The 18,647-nt window shown below is 36.4% G+C and overlaps 1 protein-coding gene across 2 annotated transcripts; it reads left to right on the plus strand.

Annotated features, from left to right (window-relative positions):
- Nucleotides 1–12,091: 12,091 nt before the first annotated feature.
- LOC116171991 (inter-alpha-trypsin inhibitor heavy chain H4-like) lies at nucleotides 12,092–15,884 on the plus strand. 2 transcript variants are annotated; one of them, XM_031489072.1, is made up of 8 exons: nucleotides 12,092–12,242; nucleotides 13,086–13,237; nucleotides 13,377–13,622; nucleotides 13,673–14,446; nucleotides 14,495–15,347; nucleotides 15,397–15,534; nucleotides 15,583–15,751; nucleotides 15,800–15,884. In XM_031489072.1, the coding sequence occupies exons 2-8, from the start codon at nucleotides 13,091–13,093 to the stop codon at nucleotides 15,828–15,830; spliced, it is 2,358 nt and encodes a 785-aa protein (XP_031344932.1). In that variant the 5' UTR covers nucleotides 12,092–12,242; nucleotides 13,086–13,090; the 3' UTR covers nucleotides 15,831–15,884. The 2 variants fall into 2 exon arrangements, with proteins under 2 accessions (XP_031344932.1, XP_031344931.1); XM_031489071.1 differs by lacking the exon at nucleotides 12,092–12,242 and adding an exon at nucleotides 12,599–12,904.
- The last annotated feature ends 2,763 nt before the right edge of the window (nucleotides 15,885–18,647 follow it).

Raw genomic sequence — 18,647 nt, forward strand, 5'->3', positions numbered from 1 at the left:
GGGTTAGAAGAGCTAAAAGAATTTGGAGAAAAAAAAATGTTGGGAAAAACAAAAGAGTAGGAAGAATCAGACGAGCACGACCAAATCGTTATCTTCAATCACAAACGTAAAGAAAAGTGAAAAAATTCAATCGAAACTATTAACTCACCTTAGAGGCACCCTTAAAAAGGATTTGGGCGTTTTTGCCCTTAAGAAAGCTTCTAAGGGTGTATTAAATTAAACTAATAATTCGAGTGTGTGTCTCTACCAGGAGTTCATTGCTCAGCGAGGCCATTATTCATGGTTCTCTTTTAGTTAAAGGTAAAAGTGTTCCACAATTCGAAAAGTTACAAGAATTAGTCATTAAAACTCAACAAAGCCAGATCAAGTAATTAATTTTTCGTTAATTAATTGTCTATCGATCGCTTCTAGGATCGCATGTATTCGTGGTATGTGTAAATCTGGCTCTGAAGGCCTATCTTCCTTTCAAAGTATGTTTCATTTTTTTTATGTCATCGAATAAATGTTTTTTAAGTAGCTCTGAGTTTAATCGAACCCAAAGTGTGAACCAGATTAGAGTTTTCATAATAATTTTTTATGTTGGTACCAGAATTAAGTTCGGTGTTAATGAAAATTTTCATAATTAGTCCCTCGGAATATTGTAGACCGATCAAGGCTGCTGAGGGTCCTAAATTAATGAAATAAAGACCTCATCGTGATTTTTTTCATTGTAGCGGAGGCGGAATGTGACGTAGAAATTTATATCAAATTTACTTATTTGAGCTAGCTGGACTGGTGTTTTGTGGGTGACTTAGTGACCATTTTCCATTCCTGACAGCACTATTTTATGGGTCATTAGAGGCCTTTTTGGGTCGCATAGTTTCGAAAGGGTTGCAAGAGTCTCCAGTTCCAAGAGTTGTCCAGCGTAATAATGGAAAAGTTTATCTCATGTTCTCGGTCGTAGATAAGAGTTACGCTTATCGCTAAAGTGGTATTACAAGGTAATTAAACTTTATTACGGCACAATTTTTTATACACAAATTATTTGGAGATTTTCTTGCTCGAACTAACTTTAAATGGGAAACTGATCTTTTCTATCCAATCCAATTCTAATGGGTTCATAAATGGTAAAAATACATGTAATGCGAACTGTTTCAAATTTGCCCAGAGGTTGGTATCTTTAAGAAAATGCAGATCATGTTTTCCTTGATAACTTTCAACTTCCATCAAATATAATTTACGATGGTTTCTCTTAAAGACAAACAACCCTTAATTTTTTCATAAATAAAATAACGGTACCTCATATTAAACTCGTCTTTTTGCACGTGACGATGTTAATACAAAAAATAGGCCAGAGATGGTGCTCCATACAACGACACTGATGCGGAAAATTCAATAGAGTTGTAGATTAGAACTTCCAGACAAGCATAATTTTATTCACACGACGGTTTGTTGTTAATGAGTTAAGCGCTAAGAAAAGAGAAGAGAAGAAATCGTCACTGACTCTGTTTATTATTACTATTTTTTCAACTGCGAGCGATTATAACAATTTTATGATTACGAATTTCGATGATAAAGTCAATCCCCTTTTTGGTTTCACTAGCAGTGAAGTAACCAAACTAAATTTGTTATCGATAGCTCTTTATAGCAAAAAAATGTACTGGCGCGCTTAATTCCTTTGTCCTTGATCGAAATACCATGGTTTACCTTATATTACTAAAACATACGTATTTTACGATAGTTTTTGCGTCCGATTGCACACTAATTCTTTCCTGTATTGGAATAAACTGACACATTCAATTAACTCGCTTCTGCGTATTAATTTATTCCACTGGTAAAGTTTGCACTGGAACTTTTTTCATGCAGTCAGGCGATCGCCCGGTGCTAGTTCGAGGTCCGGGACCGCGGTCTTGGGCCCCAACAAGCCGGCCGTGTCAACCGTGAAGCAGCGCGGTATATTCCCGAAAGAACCGGCTCGGCCGAAACGTATGTATCATTGTAAAAACTTGCGAGATCTACTTCTAATGTAATAGTTGTAGGTAGGTATAGATGTATTTTTTAAGTGAGATATGATTGCCTCACTGAGTAGAAATAAAAATTTCTTTTCAGTTTGAAAAAAAAATTCATTTTTCCCTTAGGTAGGTCTGGTGAAGTAATGGGCCGGTTTAACAAAATACCCCGGGCCGTTTGGTAGGCCCAGTCCGGCCCTGATTCCAAGCAATAAACACTAAGAGCTATCGATACAGAACAGAGTCTTTTATAAGCGTCCCGTTCCTTCGACTTAATTGAAAAAATACGCGATATTAATTTCCATAAATTGTCTTAGAATTTCAACCAAAGCATAAAGGAAAAGCCTCGGGGAAAGCAATGTATTCGACCCTTTGTAAGTTACAAGATATTTGTCACTGCAACGAACGAAGTTATTAACCTGTGCCAAATCAATTCAGGTTTAGTTATTTACCATTCACTCATTTGTTTGTGTTTCTGATTAACCTCCCCCAATATTTGAAGAAGTTATACATCGTTTGCTTAATGAACTTTGTTTGAGATCCACTTACGTATACGAGCTGGTCGTGGCACAGAGTCCTGTTTCGTCTTTTTTGCTGAAATGTATTAAGAGCATCTCTCAAATATGAATTATTAGGAAGCAGACGGTCACAAAGGACAGTTTCTTAGAAAACTTCACTCGCCGAGTAGATTCATGAATATGTATGGTTAACAGTTTCATGAACTCCGTCTTTACTCCCAAAATTATCGTTATCATAATATAGCAGAAGTGTCATCTCGTTTGCGTTTTACAGAATGCCTTCATCGGGGGTAACTTCAAATAAAATGTGCCGGCACGTCTCAGCGACGGTCGCTGCTTTTTCCGTTATTAGGTATAGAGTTAAATTTGCAATCTGGTTTTGAATGGGTATAATTAGGAAACTATTGCCATATCAAAGCGTAATTTAATTTCGACGTAAAAGCTCGAATATTCGATAACATCAGACACGAACACTATCAAACTATGTTGAGATAACTGCCTTACTCGGTTATGACACCAGTATATTCGCTTTTGCACAATTTCAAATGCACCCCCTTGTCATTGCCAAACGATTCGATATTCTATATATCGCAAAACACTTTTATTTTACAGCCGTTAAATGCTCTTATTTTCAAAGTGGAGTTTTCTTATTTTTATAAGGCTTCGAACTGTATTTTCATATTTATAGATGTAAAACTACACCGAAACTTTTAAGATATTTCAGAGGCGAAAAACAGTTTAGACAACTTCAAATGTCACATTTTTCTTCCTCGCCTTACATCCAAACATACAACTTTATTTTTATCGCCCATTTTACAGTCACTTTGCTAATTGAATCGACCGGATAATACCACGTTTGTGTATTAACACGCCCTAAATGATCATTTTAATTAAAAGGACGTCATTGCAACGGGTAGTCTTGTTATGGTCAGTTTAGTAACTTTTTTTTTTAATTCTTGAAACCTTCAACGAGAGAGTGCATTTATTCCTGCGTTCTTTATTGTCTATGGGGCTTTGTTTCTTAATGGGTTTCGGAAATCTTTGGAGCCGTGATGTCTTAGTCTTAATTAGTGCAAATGCATAATTCTCTGGATCATAAAAAGGAAGAATCATCAAACATTTGGCACGTGGCTTGCATAAGTACAGCCCAAAAAACTCATCAGGGCGAAGTGTTACCTTTTAAAGCGTAACGAACCAATTCGTTTCGTTATATTAGTGCAGTAACAGGCTCACATTTGAATAAATTGGTACCACGAAAGCGTTGTGGTCCAAAGTGCAGAACGTTCATTGTGCCTATACTCGGGGACGATTAAACACATTACAATAAACGACAACCGGTAAAAAGTGTAAAGATAATTAATTCGTGTTTTTCTGGCTGTTAAGCCCTAGGTTATAAGGTTTAACATTTCCCTACTGCGGAATTGTCAATCATTTAATTCAATGAGTAAACAAAAGTTCAGCGATTAAAGTTCGAGAAACCTGAATCCCAATTTTTCCGGACACAAATTATTTTATTTTTCATTCGCCTATTATATGTCAATTATATCTGTCATATGAGATATATAAAGCAGTCTATGACGCCCGAGGGCATAATGAGAGGGCATAATGAGATGACAATCCATTATGCCCTCTCATTATGCCCTCAAACTGCCTGTCAAATATATTGACGGAGTTATGTAATAAAAAAAGATGCTACTTGATTCGTATGAAGCACTAACAATAATCATGACATTTGTATATTGGAAATGCATTATTTGGAACGATGAAAAATAAAATGTTGTATGCACCTCAGGCATTACTCGATATTTAACCCTCGGGCGACTTACAATCCCTCGGGCCAGAGGCCCTCGGGCTCTGTCGCCCTCGGCATAAATATCGCCTTAATGCCCTTGATACATAAATAACTATACCTTTCGAGATTCACTTTCAGGGAGTAGTCAAGTTTAGCAGGGGAGTGTGAATAGACGGATTGCAGTAGATTGCGAGACGAGCAGCCCGTAGCAAGGCGTTTATTTACAAGTGATTTTTCTCATCATTTTCATCGTTTTAGCATTTATGATTCCTTGGCGGTCTTCTCGCCCCCTATTTCCTCGTTAATTCTTTTGACACCCTTCATGCTTTTAATTCTGTGTTCATATATAAACCGCACCTTCGATTTCGACTGCACCCCAAACGAGTAAGTTTGTTATTTAATCTGGATCTATTGTGTATTCACCCCTCCCGATTTTTGTGACGTCTTCGTTTTTCTAATCCTTATATTCGTGACTTTCATGACAATCTTTATTTTCTTTTCCTTTTGACTAATTTTCACAGTAATTTTGATATTCTTAGCTCCTGGACCGCGATAAATCATCTTTTTGATCCATTGTGCAACCAATAAAAGAGATTTCTACGTTGAATAAAAACACTGTTAGTTCTAATCACAAAATTTGTGCAACGTTACATTTATTAGGCATTTTCACGAAGAAAGCCAATTGGGTTCTTTTACGATTTTCACGTCTCAGGCACTTACTACCGTATAGAAGTATAATAAGGGAATGCGCCACACTTACCAGTACAATTGTAATGGGTGGCCGCTTTAGAATGTCAAAATTAGTTTTTTGAATTTGTATTTTGTTAAAATTTACACATATACCGCTTCATAGTAAACGTGAAAGTAAGTATGGCTGGTGATAACAAGAACCATATTGGGGAAAACTAGGGTGGGTTAAAAATTTGATTCTACGCTGTTTTCGCGAGCGCTTACGCACTACGTTGCGTAGATAAGCGAATTTTTTAAGTAAAAACCATCGCAAATGGCGAGACCTCCTAAATTTCGAGCTTGTCCTAGAGAAGTGTTTAAACAAATTCGGATTTGTGTAAAATTATGGGTGTGAATAGACCAATTGCCGTAGATTGCGGGGCGAGCAGCCTGATTCGTAGCAAGGCCTTTATTTACAAGTGCTAAAATTTACGCGAAGGAACATTGTCTAGTTGGAAAACCGCTTTTTAAGTAAAAACGGAATTGAATTAACTGATCTTGACACTCATTGTGATAAACAAAGAATGTCCTTTTCTCGGACGACTAGCTAAAAGCCAGTGCCTCAAAGTGCGATGAATAGAATTTTGTATACAGCGGCATGTGGCAGGGAATTTAAAGACACTTAATCGGTGCATTTACCTGCAACAAGACCTGGTGAATAAATTAGGCAAAACACAGCGGAACATTTGTCTATTATTCCTGTGCATAACCACGATCTCGAGTGTTACTTTCGCAAAATTCAAGCCGGTTTGCTTAGATTGGCAAAACGTGTGAACATTTTTGGTCTTCATCGCGAAGATAACATTACAAGAATGGTGCAAGAAAGTCAACTGTGCCAGGAGAGATAAGATCAAGAAGAGAATATTATCTACGTCAAAAACTAAGTTATTTTAACTTTTTGATTTGTATACGTAGTGGTCCGTTATTTTAGGAATTTGCAAAAGGAATTTTGTTAGAAGTAATTTTAATATTCCTAAAGGAGTCGACCAGTTGAAATTAATTGCATGAAACAGATTGCGTTTAATCGGATCCAAACAAAGGACTTTAGTAATTCTGTTTTATTGATTGTAAAATTTGCATTTACTTTCACTAATACCCAGGGGGTAATCACCAGACCTAAAATTTGTACAATACTTCCCCTTCGGGAGAGAGAATCCATAATTTCAAACACTTCCAAGATTGGGCTACTAGTTCAAAAGTTACAGCCCTTTGAATTTTTTTTCGAAATTGGTTTCTAGTCTATAACTTTTGATTGAGAAGTCTGATCGAAAAAGTACGAATTGTTTTGGATTCTACGCACCAAAATTAATAAGAAAAAGTGTTTTCCCGAGAAATTTTGGTGCAGTCGATTTTTGGTAAAAAAGGAAGGTTATACACTGCCTTTTTTTGAGCCCCGAAAAAAAAATTGTCTCAGATCGACCGGAAAAAAGATTTTCTTATAGAATGTGGCCTGTAGAATCCATAATTTCAAACAGTTCCAAGATTGGGCTACTAGTTCAAAAGTTACAGCCCTTTGAATTTTCTTTCGAAATTGGTTTCTAGTCTATAACTTTTGATTGAGAAGTCTGATCGAAAAAGTACGAATTGTTTTGGATTCTACGCACCAAAATTAATAAGAAAAAGTGTTTTCCCGAGAAATTTTGGTGTAGTCGATTTTTGGTAAAAAAGGAAGGTTATACACTGCCTTTTTTTGAGCCCCGAAAAAAAAATTGTCTCAGATCGACCCGAAAAAAATTTTCTTATAGAATGTGGCCTGTAGAATCCATAATTTCAAACAGTTCCAAGATTGGGCTACTAGTTCAAAAGTTACAGCCCTTTGAATTTTTTTTCGAAATTGGTTTCTAGTCTATAACTTTTGATTGAGAAGTCTGATCGAAAAAGTACGAATTGTTTTGGATTCTACGCACCAAAATTAATAAGAAAAAGTGTTTTCCCGAGAAATTTTGGTGCAGTCGATTTTTGGTAAAAAAGGAAGGTTTACTGCCTTTTTTTGAGGCCCTCAAAAAAAATTGTCTCAGATCGACCCGGAAAAAAATTGTTCTTGTAGAATGTGGCCTGCAGAATCCATAATTTCAAACAGTTCCAAGATTGGGCTACTAGTTCAAAAGTTACAGCCCTTTGAATTTTCTTTCGAAATTGGTTTCTAGTCTATAATTTTTGATTGAGAAGTCTGATCGAAAAAGTACGAATTGTTTTGGATTCTACGCACCAAAATTAATAAGAAAAAGTGTTTTCCCGAGAAATTTTGGTGCAGTCGATTTTTGGTAAAAAATGAAGGTTATACAATACATTGCCTTTTTTTGAGGCCCTAAAAAAATTGTCTCAGATCAACCCGAAAAAAAATTTTTCTTATAGAATGTGGCCTGTAGAATCCGTCATTTGAAACAGTTCCTAGATTGGGCTACTAGTTCAAAAGTTACAGCCCTTTGAATTTTCTTTCGAAATTGGTAACACCTTTGATTGAGAAGTCTGATCGAAAAAGTACGAATTGTTTTGGATTCTACGCACCAAAATTAATAAGAAAAAGTGTTTTCCCGAGAAATTTTGGGGCAGTCGATTTTTGGTAAAAAAGGAAGGTTATACACTGCCTTTTTTTGAGGCCCGAAAAAAAAATTGTCTCAGATCGACCCGGAAAAAAAATTGTCTTATAGAATGTGGCCTGTAGAATCCATAATTTCAAACAGTTCCAAGATTGGGCTACTAGTTCAAAAGTTACAGCCCTTTGAATTTTCTTTTGAAATTGGTTTCTACTCTATAACTTTTGATTAAGAAGTCTGATCGAAAAAGTACGAATTGTTTTGGATTCTACGCACCAAAATTAATAAGAAAAAGTGTTTTCCCGAGAAATTTTGGTGCAGTCGAATTTTGGTAAAAAATGAAGGTTATAACCTGCCTTTTTTTGAGGCTCGAAGAAAAAAATGTCTCAGATCCACCGGGAAAAAACATTTTCTTATAGAATGTGGCCTGTGGAATCCATAATTTCAAACAGTTCCAAGATCGGGCTACTAGATCAAAAGTTACAGCCCTTTGAATTTTTTGTCGAAATTGGTTTTTTGCCCATAACTTTTGATTGAGACGTCTAATCGAAAAAGTACGAAACGTTTTGGATTGTACGCACCAAAATTAATAAGAAAAAGTTTTTTCCCGAGAAATTTTGGCGCAGTCGATTTTAGGTAAAAAAGGAAGGTTATACACTGCGTTTTTTTGAGGCTCGAACAAAAAATTGTCTCAGATCGACCGGGAAAAAACATTTTCTTATAGAATGTGCCCTGTAGAATCCATAATTTCAAACAGTTCCAAGATCGGGCCACTAAATCAAAAGTTACAGCCCTTTGAATTTTTTGTCGAAATTAGTTTTTTGCCCATAACTTTCGATTGAGACGTCTAATCGAAAAAGTACGAAACGTTTTGGATTCTACGCACCAAAATTAATAAAAAAAGTTTTTTCCCGAGAAATTTTGGTGCAGTCGATTTTTGGTAAAAAAGGAAGCATTTTTTTGGGGCCCGAAAAAAAAATTGTCTCAGATCGACCGGGAAAAAAACATTTTCTTATAGAATGTGGCCTGTGGAATCCATAATTTCAAACAGTTCCAAGATCGGGCTACTAGATCAAAAGTTACAGCCCTTTGAATTTTTTGTCGAAATTGGTTTTTTGCCCATAACTTTTGATTGAGACGTCTAATCGAAAAAGTACGAAACGTTTTGGATTGTACGCACCAAAATTAATAAGAAAAAGTTTTTTCCCGAGAAATTTTGGCGCAGTCGATTTTTAGGTAAAAAAGGAAGGTTATACACTGCCTTTTTTTGAGGCTCGAACAAAAAATTGTCTCAGATCGACCGGGAAAAAACATTTTCTTATAGAATGTGCCCTGTAGAATCCATAATTTCAAACAGTTCCAAGATCGGGCCTCTAGATCAAAAGTTACAGCCCTTTGAATTTTTTGTCGAGATTGGTTTTTTGCCCATAACTTTTGATTGAGACGTCTAATCGAAAAAGTACGAAACGTTTTGGATTCTACGCACCAAAATTAATAAGAAAAAGTTTTTTTCCGAGAAATTTTGGCGCATTCGATTTTTGGTAAAAAAGGAAGGTTATACACTACCTTTTTTTGAGGCTCGAACAAAAAATTGTCTCAGATCGACCGGGAAAAAACATTTTCTTATAGAATCCATAATTTCAAACAGTTCCAAGATCGGGCCACTAAATCAAAAGTTACAGCCCTTTGAATTTTTTGTCGAAATTGGTTTTTTGCCCATAACTTTTGATTGAGACGTCTAATCGAAAAAGTACGAAACGTTTTGGATTCTACGCACCAAAATTAATAAGAAAAAGTTTTTTTCCGAGAAATTTTGGCGCATTCGATTTTTGGTAAAAAAGGAAGGTTATACACTACCTTTTTTTGAGGCTCGAACAAAAAATTGTCTCAGATCGACCGGGAAAAAACATTTTCTTATAGAATGTGCCCTGTAGAATCCATAATTTCAAACAGTTCCAAGATCGGGCCACTAAATCAAAAGTTACAGCCCTTTGAATTTTTTGTCGAAATTGGTTTTTTGCCCATAACTTTTGATTGAGACGTCTAATCGAAAAAGTACGAAACGTTTTGGATTCTACGCACCAAAATTAATAAGAAAAAGTTTTTTCCCGAGAAATTTTGGCGCAGTCGATTTTTGGTAAAAAAGGAAGGTTATACACTGCCTTTTTTTGAGGCTCGAACAAAAAATTGTCTCAGATCGACCGGGAAAAAACATTTTCTTATAGAATGTGCCCTGTAGAATCCATAATTTCAAACAGTTCCAAGGTCGGGCCACTAAATCAAAAGTTACAGCCCTTTGAATTTTTTGTCGAAATTGGTTTTTTGCCCATAACTTTTGATTGAGACGTCTAATCGAAAAAGTACGAAACGTTTTGGATTCTACGCACCAAAATTAATAAGAAAAAGTTTTTTTCCGAGAAATTTTGGCGCATTCGATTTTTGGTAAAAAAGGAAGGTTATACACTACCTTTTTTTGAGGCTCGAACAAAAAATTGTCTCAGATCGACCGGGAAACAACATTTTCTTATAGAATGTGCCCTGTATTTCAAACAGTTCCAAGATCGGGCCACTAAATCAAAAGTTACAGCCCTTTGAATTTTTTGTCGAAATTGGTTTTTTGCCCATAACTTTTGATTGAGACGTCTAATCGAAAAAGTACCAATCGTTTTGGATTCTACGCACCCAAATTAATAAGAAAAAGTTTTTTTCCTGAGAAATTTTGGTGCAGTCGATTTTTGGTAAAAAAGGAAGGTAATAACTGCCTTTTTTTTGCCCAGAAAAAAAAATTGTCTCAGATCGACCGGAAAAAATATTTTCTTATAGAATGTGGCCTGTAGAATCCATAATTCCAAACAGTTCCAAGATCGGACTACTAGATCAAAAGTTACAGCCCTTTGAATTTTTTGTCGAAATTGGTTTTTTGCCCATAACTTTTGATTGAGACGTCTAATCGAAAAAGTACGAAATTTTGGTGTAGTCGATTTTTGGTAAAAAAGGAAGGTTATACACTGCCTTTACCGGGCCTTTAAACTACAATTGCTCTACAGGATCTTGCAAGACTCCGTACATTTTGAACTGCCTTTTAAAGAATAATAAGTGCGACGTTGCTGTTAATCGCATAAATTCAAATGAAATTTTTCAAAGAAGTTGCGTACGTGGCGACATCTTTAGGTGAGAAATTTACTAAAGACTAAAAGTGCCTATCACGTTTACGGTTACATTTTCTTTTTACTTCTTTTTTTGTTAGTGTACGAGAACTCTGTGCTTATGTCTTGGTAATTTTGTTACGTTGGCTACGTAATTTTAAAGTTCACTTAGAAAGTCAAAATTTTAAATCAAAGAAGGGAAGTTCACCCCCCTCTCTGTGCAACACTGTTGGATAATTAAGGTTTTACTTGTAGCTGATTCCAGTTTACTTGATAAAATGTAGTTTTATTCTACATTGACACCATTGAAATAATTATAGGTAATTTTATCGTGAAAATGAGACATTTTGGCCGCCTATTGGGCGACACAGGAAAGAAATCGGCATAAGTACATACAATTTTATTGGAAATGGTTAAAATAATACACTGTCAAAACTATTGCCTTTATTTACGAAATTACAATAGAACTCTTTAATAGTCCATTATATTCATGCATATCAACAGCTCGACAATAGCTTGTAAATTATGAATTGATTGGGAGTAGGATTGGTATAATGTGGGGGGAGGGCGGCAGATCTATCAGGGTCTATAGATCCTGGAAATGTCAGCTTTCTCAAGGCAAACAAAACTTTGTCTAAAGTTGCTGTGTGTGGTTATTTAAAGCTGTTCGCTGTGAATATTGAGGACACTGGTTCTGGATTGGTGCCCCCTAGGAAACGGATTGGAAAATCAACCACAAGTTTGTAGGTATATAAACACATAATTATGGTATGTTAGCTTGATGCCACCAAAGAGTGCCCACTCTTTGATGCCACTCACATGAAGCTCGCTTCCTCTAGAGTTAGGCACTGTCACTGTTGCTCGTTGGGAACACAGATGAAAGGATGTTTTCTCTCTTCCCCCTTTTTGGTCCCTAGTATTTATAGAAGCAGGAAATTCTTTCATTTACTATTATAGTCTCGTCAATGCATAAAAGAGGAAATCTTCGGAGGTCTTCAAGAAGAATTTTGTATTTTTATTATTAGGTATACTATCACAGATTTAAACACTCATCTGTGGTACTATTTAAAATCAGAAACCCTGAAGGGAGAGAGGGGTGATAATTTATTATTTGTTTTGTTTAAACAAATACGAGTATGTATCTTTTTTATATAGCGCATTTTTAAGGATTAAACAAATGTGCTATTGTTTGTGTTTTGCCATAAAATTTTGTTGACTTAAGGTAGCCCCCATGAATTATTTTCTGGGATGCTGTTTCTGAAAGCCAAACGTCATACCTTGTACAAAACTTATGAAAATTGTGTGTGTGTGTGGGGGGGGGGATAAACTTGTAACCATTCTACGAGATTATCTGACTAAGTTGAATAAGAATCAAATTCCGAAGTGTTTATTTATAATACGAAGTTGTATTGCGAAATTCAATTCAAGTAACCTGTAACGCATGCTTTTTTTAAATTAAATTTTCGCCACCTTCTGATTTTTCTTAAGTAATTAATCCCGTTTATATTGCATCAAGCCGTTAACAGATTCAGGTAGGTAACGATTGTTCATTTTCATTGTACACAGGTGTATGTAGGTAAGTACCTACTCTAGAAAGGAAAATCCATTAGATTCATTAACTTCCACATTGACTTACCTATTTGCTTTCATAATTAATTTTAGGTCCCTTACATTTACATTAAATTACCTAGAACCTACCAAAGACTACTTAATAATTACTCTTTGCTAGTATCTACCTTAAATTATTATATCCATTGGTACAAGTAGGTACGGATTAATTTCGTTAGAGACAATGAGATAACTTAACTTAAGATATTCTCAGAATACGTTAATTATGTATATTTATGCAGAAAGGTGTATACGTTTTATTGTTAGTTTCCAACTGTGAATAGAGGTATACTTGAATGGCAAAGATTGCCTAACTTTAATCGAATATTTGTATAAACTCAAGTTAAATTTAGTTATGTTTTGATGTATGTCCACCTGATTATGAGGTCAGAGTTTTCTAATGACGTGCCCTTGAATTCAACTTAACATAAACAAACAAGCAACCCACTGGTTTTTGTTAAATAAAAGACGTCACTTTTGCAGAAATTTAGACATAGCAATAAAAGCGAAACTTTCTACCCTTGACCATTTAGTCTAATAGTGTCTTTTGTGTTAGAAATTGTGAAGCACCAGGGGATAAAACTAAGTAAGTGATTTTGCTTTAAATGACGAAATTGTTTTTATTTGGTAAACAGGGAACATAATTTAGGTTACAGTAGTTCAATTTTTCGATAATTGTACTGCCAGGGAAACAAAAAACCATAAACTGAAAACATGCAATTTAACCATTTTTGAAAGCATATCAAGTACCTAATCGTTATTTACAGGTGGAATGAATTCCAAATCCCTAAAAATACCCTTTATCGTTGGGGCCATTTTAATTTTAAGTGGCCCAGTTCTTAACGCTCCAATGGAAAGCGACCAATCCCTCGTTGTCAGCAGTACAGTTCCATCGCTACCTAACGTCTCTGGTAAAGAGGTAAGTTCAGCTTCCTGTTACTTGTTATTTCTTGGGCAAAAACCAACATTTAAAAGCATTCACGGAGATCGAAAATCGAAACAAGTTTCCGAGTAAATTTTGAAAAATGCCACTTTAATTCTTGTATTTAAAATTTCAGAACAAACCAATCGAAAGCGTTCCTCAAATTTACCAAATGCGTGTGAGATCAGAAATTGGCAATCGTTTCGCGCACACCACGGTGACAAGTAGGGTGCGAAATTATGCCAGTGAACCACGCGAGGCTGTATTTTCGCTTATTCTGCCCGAATCTGCATTCATTTCTGGATTTATAATGGAAATCGATGGCAAGAACTACACTGCTTTGGTGAAAGAAAAAGAAGAAGCCCAGCGGGACTATGAGCAGGTGATCTTCGAACTTATTGGTTCATAGTTACACCGTTTTTCCTAAAACAGGCGATATCTAGTGGCTTGGGAGCAGGACACGTAGCAGTAACCGCTCGTGACTCCAACCGATTCACCGTTTCCGTAAACATCGAACGCGAGGCAAAGGCCGCCTTTTACTTAACGTACGAACAACTCTTGAAGAGACAAGATGGCCATTATGAGCAAATTATCAATATTCATCCAGCGCAACCTGTGAAAGATCTACACGTAGAAGTCTTAATTGCCGAAAGTCGAAAATTGGTTGACTTGAAAGCCCCGCCACTTCGGACTGGTAATAAGATTGGTACTGACAAGGTTGAGTTGGACCCGCGAGCCGATATCACCATTGTCAACGATACGTCCGCGATTGTCACATTCACTCCAAATGTGGAACGCCAGAAGCAATTCGCACATTTATTGGGAACCAAAGAGGAGAATGGACTTTCTGGACAGTTCGTCGTGCAGTACGATGTGGAAAGGGACCCAACCGGAGGAGAAGTTTTAATTCGAGATGGATACTTCGTCCATTTTTTCGCCCCTACAGAATTAGCACCTCTACCTAAACAAGTTGTGTTTGTTCTAGACACTAGCGGCAGCATGTCAGGGCAGAAGATAGAGCAAATGAAGCAAGCCATGCATAACATTTTGGATCAGCTCAACGAACAAGATACATTGAGCTTGGTGGAATTTAATAGTTACACCAAAGTATGGGACATTGACAATGCGGAAAAAAGCGTATGGTATCCATACACAGATGTCCCTTATTATTGCAGTAACGAGTATCAGAACCTCAGGGTATTAAAGGTGGGTAATGCGCGATATTCTTACCTCCTGCACTTGCATCTTTTGTAGATGGCAAAATTCCCTCGCGCTTATCCGGCTAATGCCAAAAACATTAAAAATGCCAAACTCGCAATATCGGCTTTCAAAGCGGGAGGCAGCACTGGAATATTTGGAGCGTTACAAGTCGCATTGCGACTGGTAGAAATAGAAAGAGTCGTACCGCATGTAAACGATACAACTAAGCGTCAGCCCTTGGTGATGTTTTTAACTGACGGTCAGCCGACTGATATGTCAACCAACAGTATCATAACTGGGATCACAGAGTTCAATACTTACACAAAAAGATCGCCCATTTTCGCGCTTTCATTTGGGGATGATGTCGATAAGGAATTTCTACAAAAATTGGCAGGTCAAAATGCGGGATTCTCTAGACATATTTATGATGAGGCCGATGCGTCACTACAACTGGAAGGTTTCTACCGCCAAATTTCATCGCCTTTACTTTCTGATGTCACTTTCAAGTACGAACCCTCGACTACGAGCCTCACAAACTCAAACTTCCCCATTCACTTCGGCGGTTCTGAAATTGTGATTGCGGGTTTTTGCGGTACAGAAGCGCCGCCGCTTCCTGTTGTTCATGGGGTTGGCACGCAAGGTTCCATTTCTCTCGAACCTACTGTTACTTCAAGCGTTTCGAATACGGAAAGATTATGGGCGTATCTCTCGATCAAGCAATTGTTAGAGAAGGAAGGAGCTTCTGATGGTGTTTACGGTGCCAATTTAAAACAGCAGGCTTTAGATCTTGCATTGAAGTACAATTTTGTAACACCTGTTAGTTCTTTGGTTGTAGTAAAACCGAATGGCACCGAGGAAGTTGGCGCAAATGAAGGTGATCGGATCGACATCGACAAACTTGAACCAAGTAAGTATAATGGTCTATCCGAAAATGCACTTTAGTCTTACTCACTTAGCAACCCTTCCGCCTCCTCGAACAACACCCTTTTGTTTCATTCCCACTGTCCCGACGGATGAATTGGACACGATCTTAGGCTCTCTGCCTTGGTTAGGCATATTACTGGAGGACAACCAATTTGTAGTGACTCCAAAAGGTAAGTTTTACGTATGCGAAACCAAGCACAAAACTATCTGTTATTTAGGAAACTTCAAGTTAGGTTTAAACGAAACCATCTCAGGCATGACTCCCTGTCCCAAGACACCCCTAGGTCAGGAAGGTTATTGTGCACTGCTCCACGAATGTCCTCACGCACATTCCGCCTTGGAGACATCGCTAAACTTCTTCGATCATTTTTGCATCTTAAAGAACGAGTAAGAATTTTGCATTTAGTAATGGTTGAGCTAAGTCTCTTTTTTTAGGTTTGCTGGGGTTTGCTGCCCACTATCCTAATTAATATCGTTTTTTGTACCTTATTGATTAACTAATTAAATAATTTGCCAACGATGAATTCGATCTGTTTGCCATAAGCATAAAAAAGAAGCTAAACAACTATAAATTGTGCATCAGTTAAAGCGCATTTTTTAAACCGAAGTATACGTTATAAGGTAGCAGCATGCTATATTTATCAATTTTTACCTTATTGGAAGATTATGGGAATCTTTACACATAAAAATTTAATGGCCGCCTGGCATACTTAAAAAAACTACGCTATATATTATCTAATGCATGAAAAATCAAGACCTTAGAGACATTTTCAACAGTAATATCCCAAGTGCTTAAAAATAGGCGATTAAATTTTGACGTTTTTGTCAAATGTTTGAAGTGACTCTCTATCTCGAACGCACAAATATTGTTGTGTAAACAGCGTCATGTAGACGTTATTTCGGTTTAAAAACCAAAAATAATGACGGGACACCCTGTATATGAGAAATATTTCAGTTTATTAACTGCAGATCGAGGGGGGGGGGAGGTATTTACGAATAAGCACAAAGTTGGTTGATTTTATTTGAATTTGTATTTCTGTGTTTGTTTATCTCTTTTAGAATTGTTTGTAAAATCGTAAATTATTTTGAAACAAAGTGTAGAGAAGAAGTTAATCGGCCATAACAAAAGATTTAAGTTATCGTCCAGTGAAGTTGTAAAAGTTTGTCGACAGTTTTTTTAATAAAAAACAGTTTGTCCGTATTTCGAAAAAGGTACCACGAGTGGGAGTCAACAAAGCAGTTGTCTGTTTAATGAATCTGAACGGTTTTTACCGTCCGATCAGCCACGGATAAATGTTTTTATCTATCTTATTTATCACGCTACTTTGAGTCATCGAGTCTAGTTGATTAAATCCTTCGTATTTTTACATCAGAAGTGGGATGTACCCAAATAATTAACTATTAGCCACCGAGACAATAAAATTAAAAAAAATGAAACTTGCTCGCGCCACGACAGTGCCGTTAAAAGTGAGGTCTGTGAGGTGGAGTGTGACGTATCTCCTTTGAGAAGACAGCAGCTGATTAATTTAGTGCAAGTGCAACAACAGTTAGCAGAAGTCGTAACTATAGTAGGGAACACTTCTCGTTTCCATTGGGTATCTCTAGTGCTAGTGAAAATTTCTCCTCAATTTCCCTTTTCAAACACGCCTCATATTGTATGATTCTTCACCTAGAGCTACAGCGATCATGGCTAATTCGTCGTCTGTAAAATTAGCCATTCTAAAAATTTTCAGAGAAAACTACTACAACTGAATAAGAGGAAAACTATGACGGATTTATATGAATAACCGTTTCATGTTTACTGAATGAGACTGAGACGGAACTCCAACGGAAATGAGACGTAACTGATAGACCGTTATTAGCGTTTTAACTTTTGAAATGGATTCTAACTGGTTGCTTCTATGGCAACGTGAAAATTCAACTTTTACCTTTTTTAAAAAGAAAAGGAACCACAAAGTACGATTCTTTAATGTGATCACAACGCCAATTAATATTTTTCTTTTATGAACCCAACTGGTCGCCTCGATTACTAAAACACAAATTTGCATTTAAAAACGGTTCTACTTTTGTTACTCATTAATTAACCACATCTACAAAATGGCTTCTTATGAAGTAAAATCGGACATATTTAAACGTTAATTTGTTTATGTAAATCCTGACTTACGAATCAAATTTGAGTTAGGGGGATAAATCATTCCCAAATATGCCCATTCTGCAAATTCCACGATACTGAATGCTATTAAGGTGAGCGTGAAAATGGAACTCAATTGTACCAATTAAAAAGGCGAAATACGATACAAACTGCATAGGTACTTTATGACTCTACCGACTTCCAGAAGCAATTAAGAAACAAAATGAGGCAAAAATAAATGCACTGCAGTTAATCAATTAATTGTTTCAACCACTATTTATCTGGGAAATAATTTAGAACCCCTAAATTTGATTACAACCTAAAAATGTTGATGGTGGTGGTCTAAAATTCTTAATCTCCAACTTCACAACCAAATTTCGAAAAAATTTAAAGACACATTTTACAGCTACCGTTACAACGTAGTTCCCAAGCAAAATTGTAACTGCTTCTATACCGTTACCGTAAAGCGATGACCAGATTAGGGCGACGAATTCTAAGGAGCTGAAATGTCACAAGCTATCTATAACATAAGCAACTGATAACGGCGTACTACTGTTATTTATATAGTTTTCTACGTGTTTGTTTTATCTGTCTTACCTGATCTTTGAAGCTTTTATTAGAGAGGTTTTTGTCCCCTTTTTTATGAAACAGGCTGTATATTTTAAATTAGTGGACAAAGTTGTGCAACCGCCTCTGAAAATGCCTAGAAAAAATACCACTTCTTCATTTGTTTTTCTATACAGTATCCTGTAATGTAAGGGTATAGGTAATATGTGAGAGTATGTTAATTTTGAAGACGTATTTTGGTATCGCTCCTGTAAAGACATCCAAAGTTGATTTTCAAAAGGGACTTTTTGAATGTAATTTTCAAAATTCTGTATTTTGGATCTTGTGAAAACATTGAACGATTTTTGAGCATCTGGTACGACCTTTTGTGTGAATTTTTAGCTAGCCCCTAAAACTGTTACACTGATGATCTACAAAAGCTCTTTGGAAATTAGAAGTCCTGCCGATTTTTCCAGAACTTTAACTAGGACAATAATGTCCCACCCATTCCCTTTCAAAATTAGGTTACTGAACTATTGTTAAGCCCCTGCAGATAACAATAAAAAAAACACATGCGCATAGAGTTTAATTTCAAGGAGACGTCTG

Source organism: Photinus pyralis, unplaced genomic scaffold (genome assembly GCF_008802855.1).
Source record: "Photinus pyralis isolate 1611_PpyrPB1 unplaced genomic scaffold, Ppyr1.3 Ppyr1.4_LG5, whole genome shotgun sequence".
NCBI lineage: Eukaryota > Metazoa > Arthropoda > Insecta > Coleoptera > Lampyridae > Photinus > Photinus pyralis.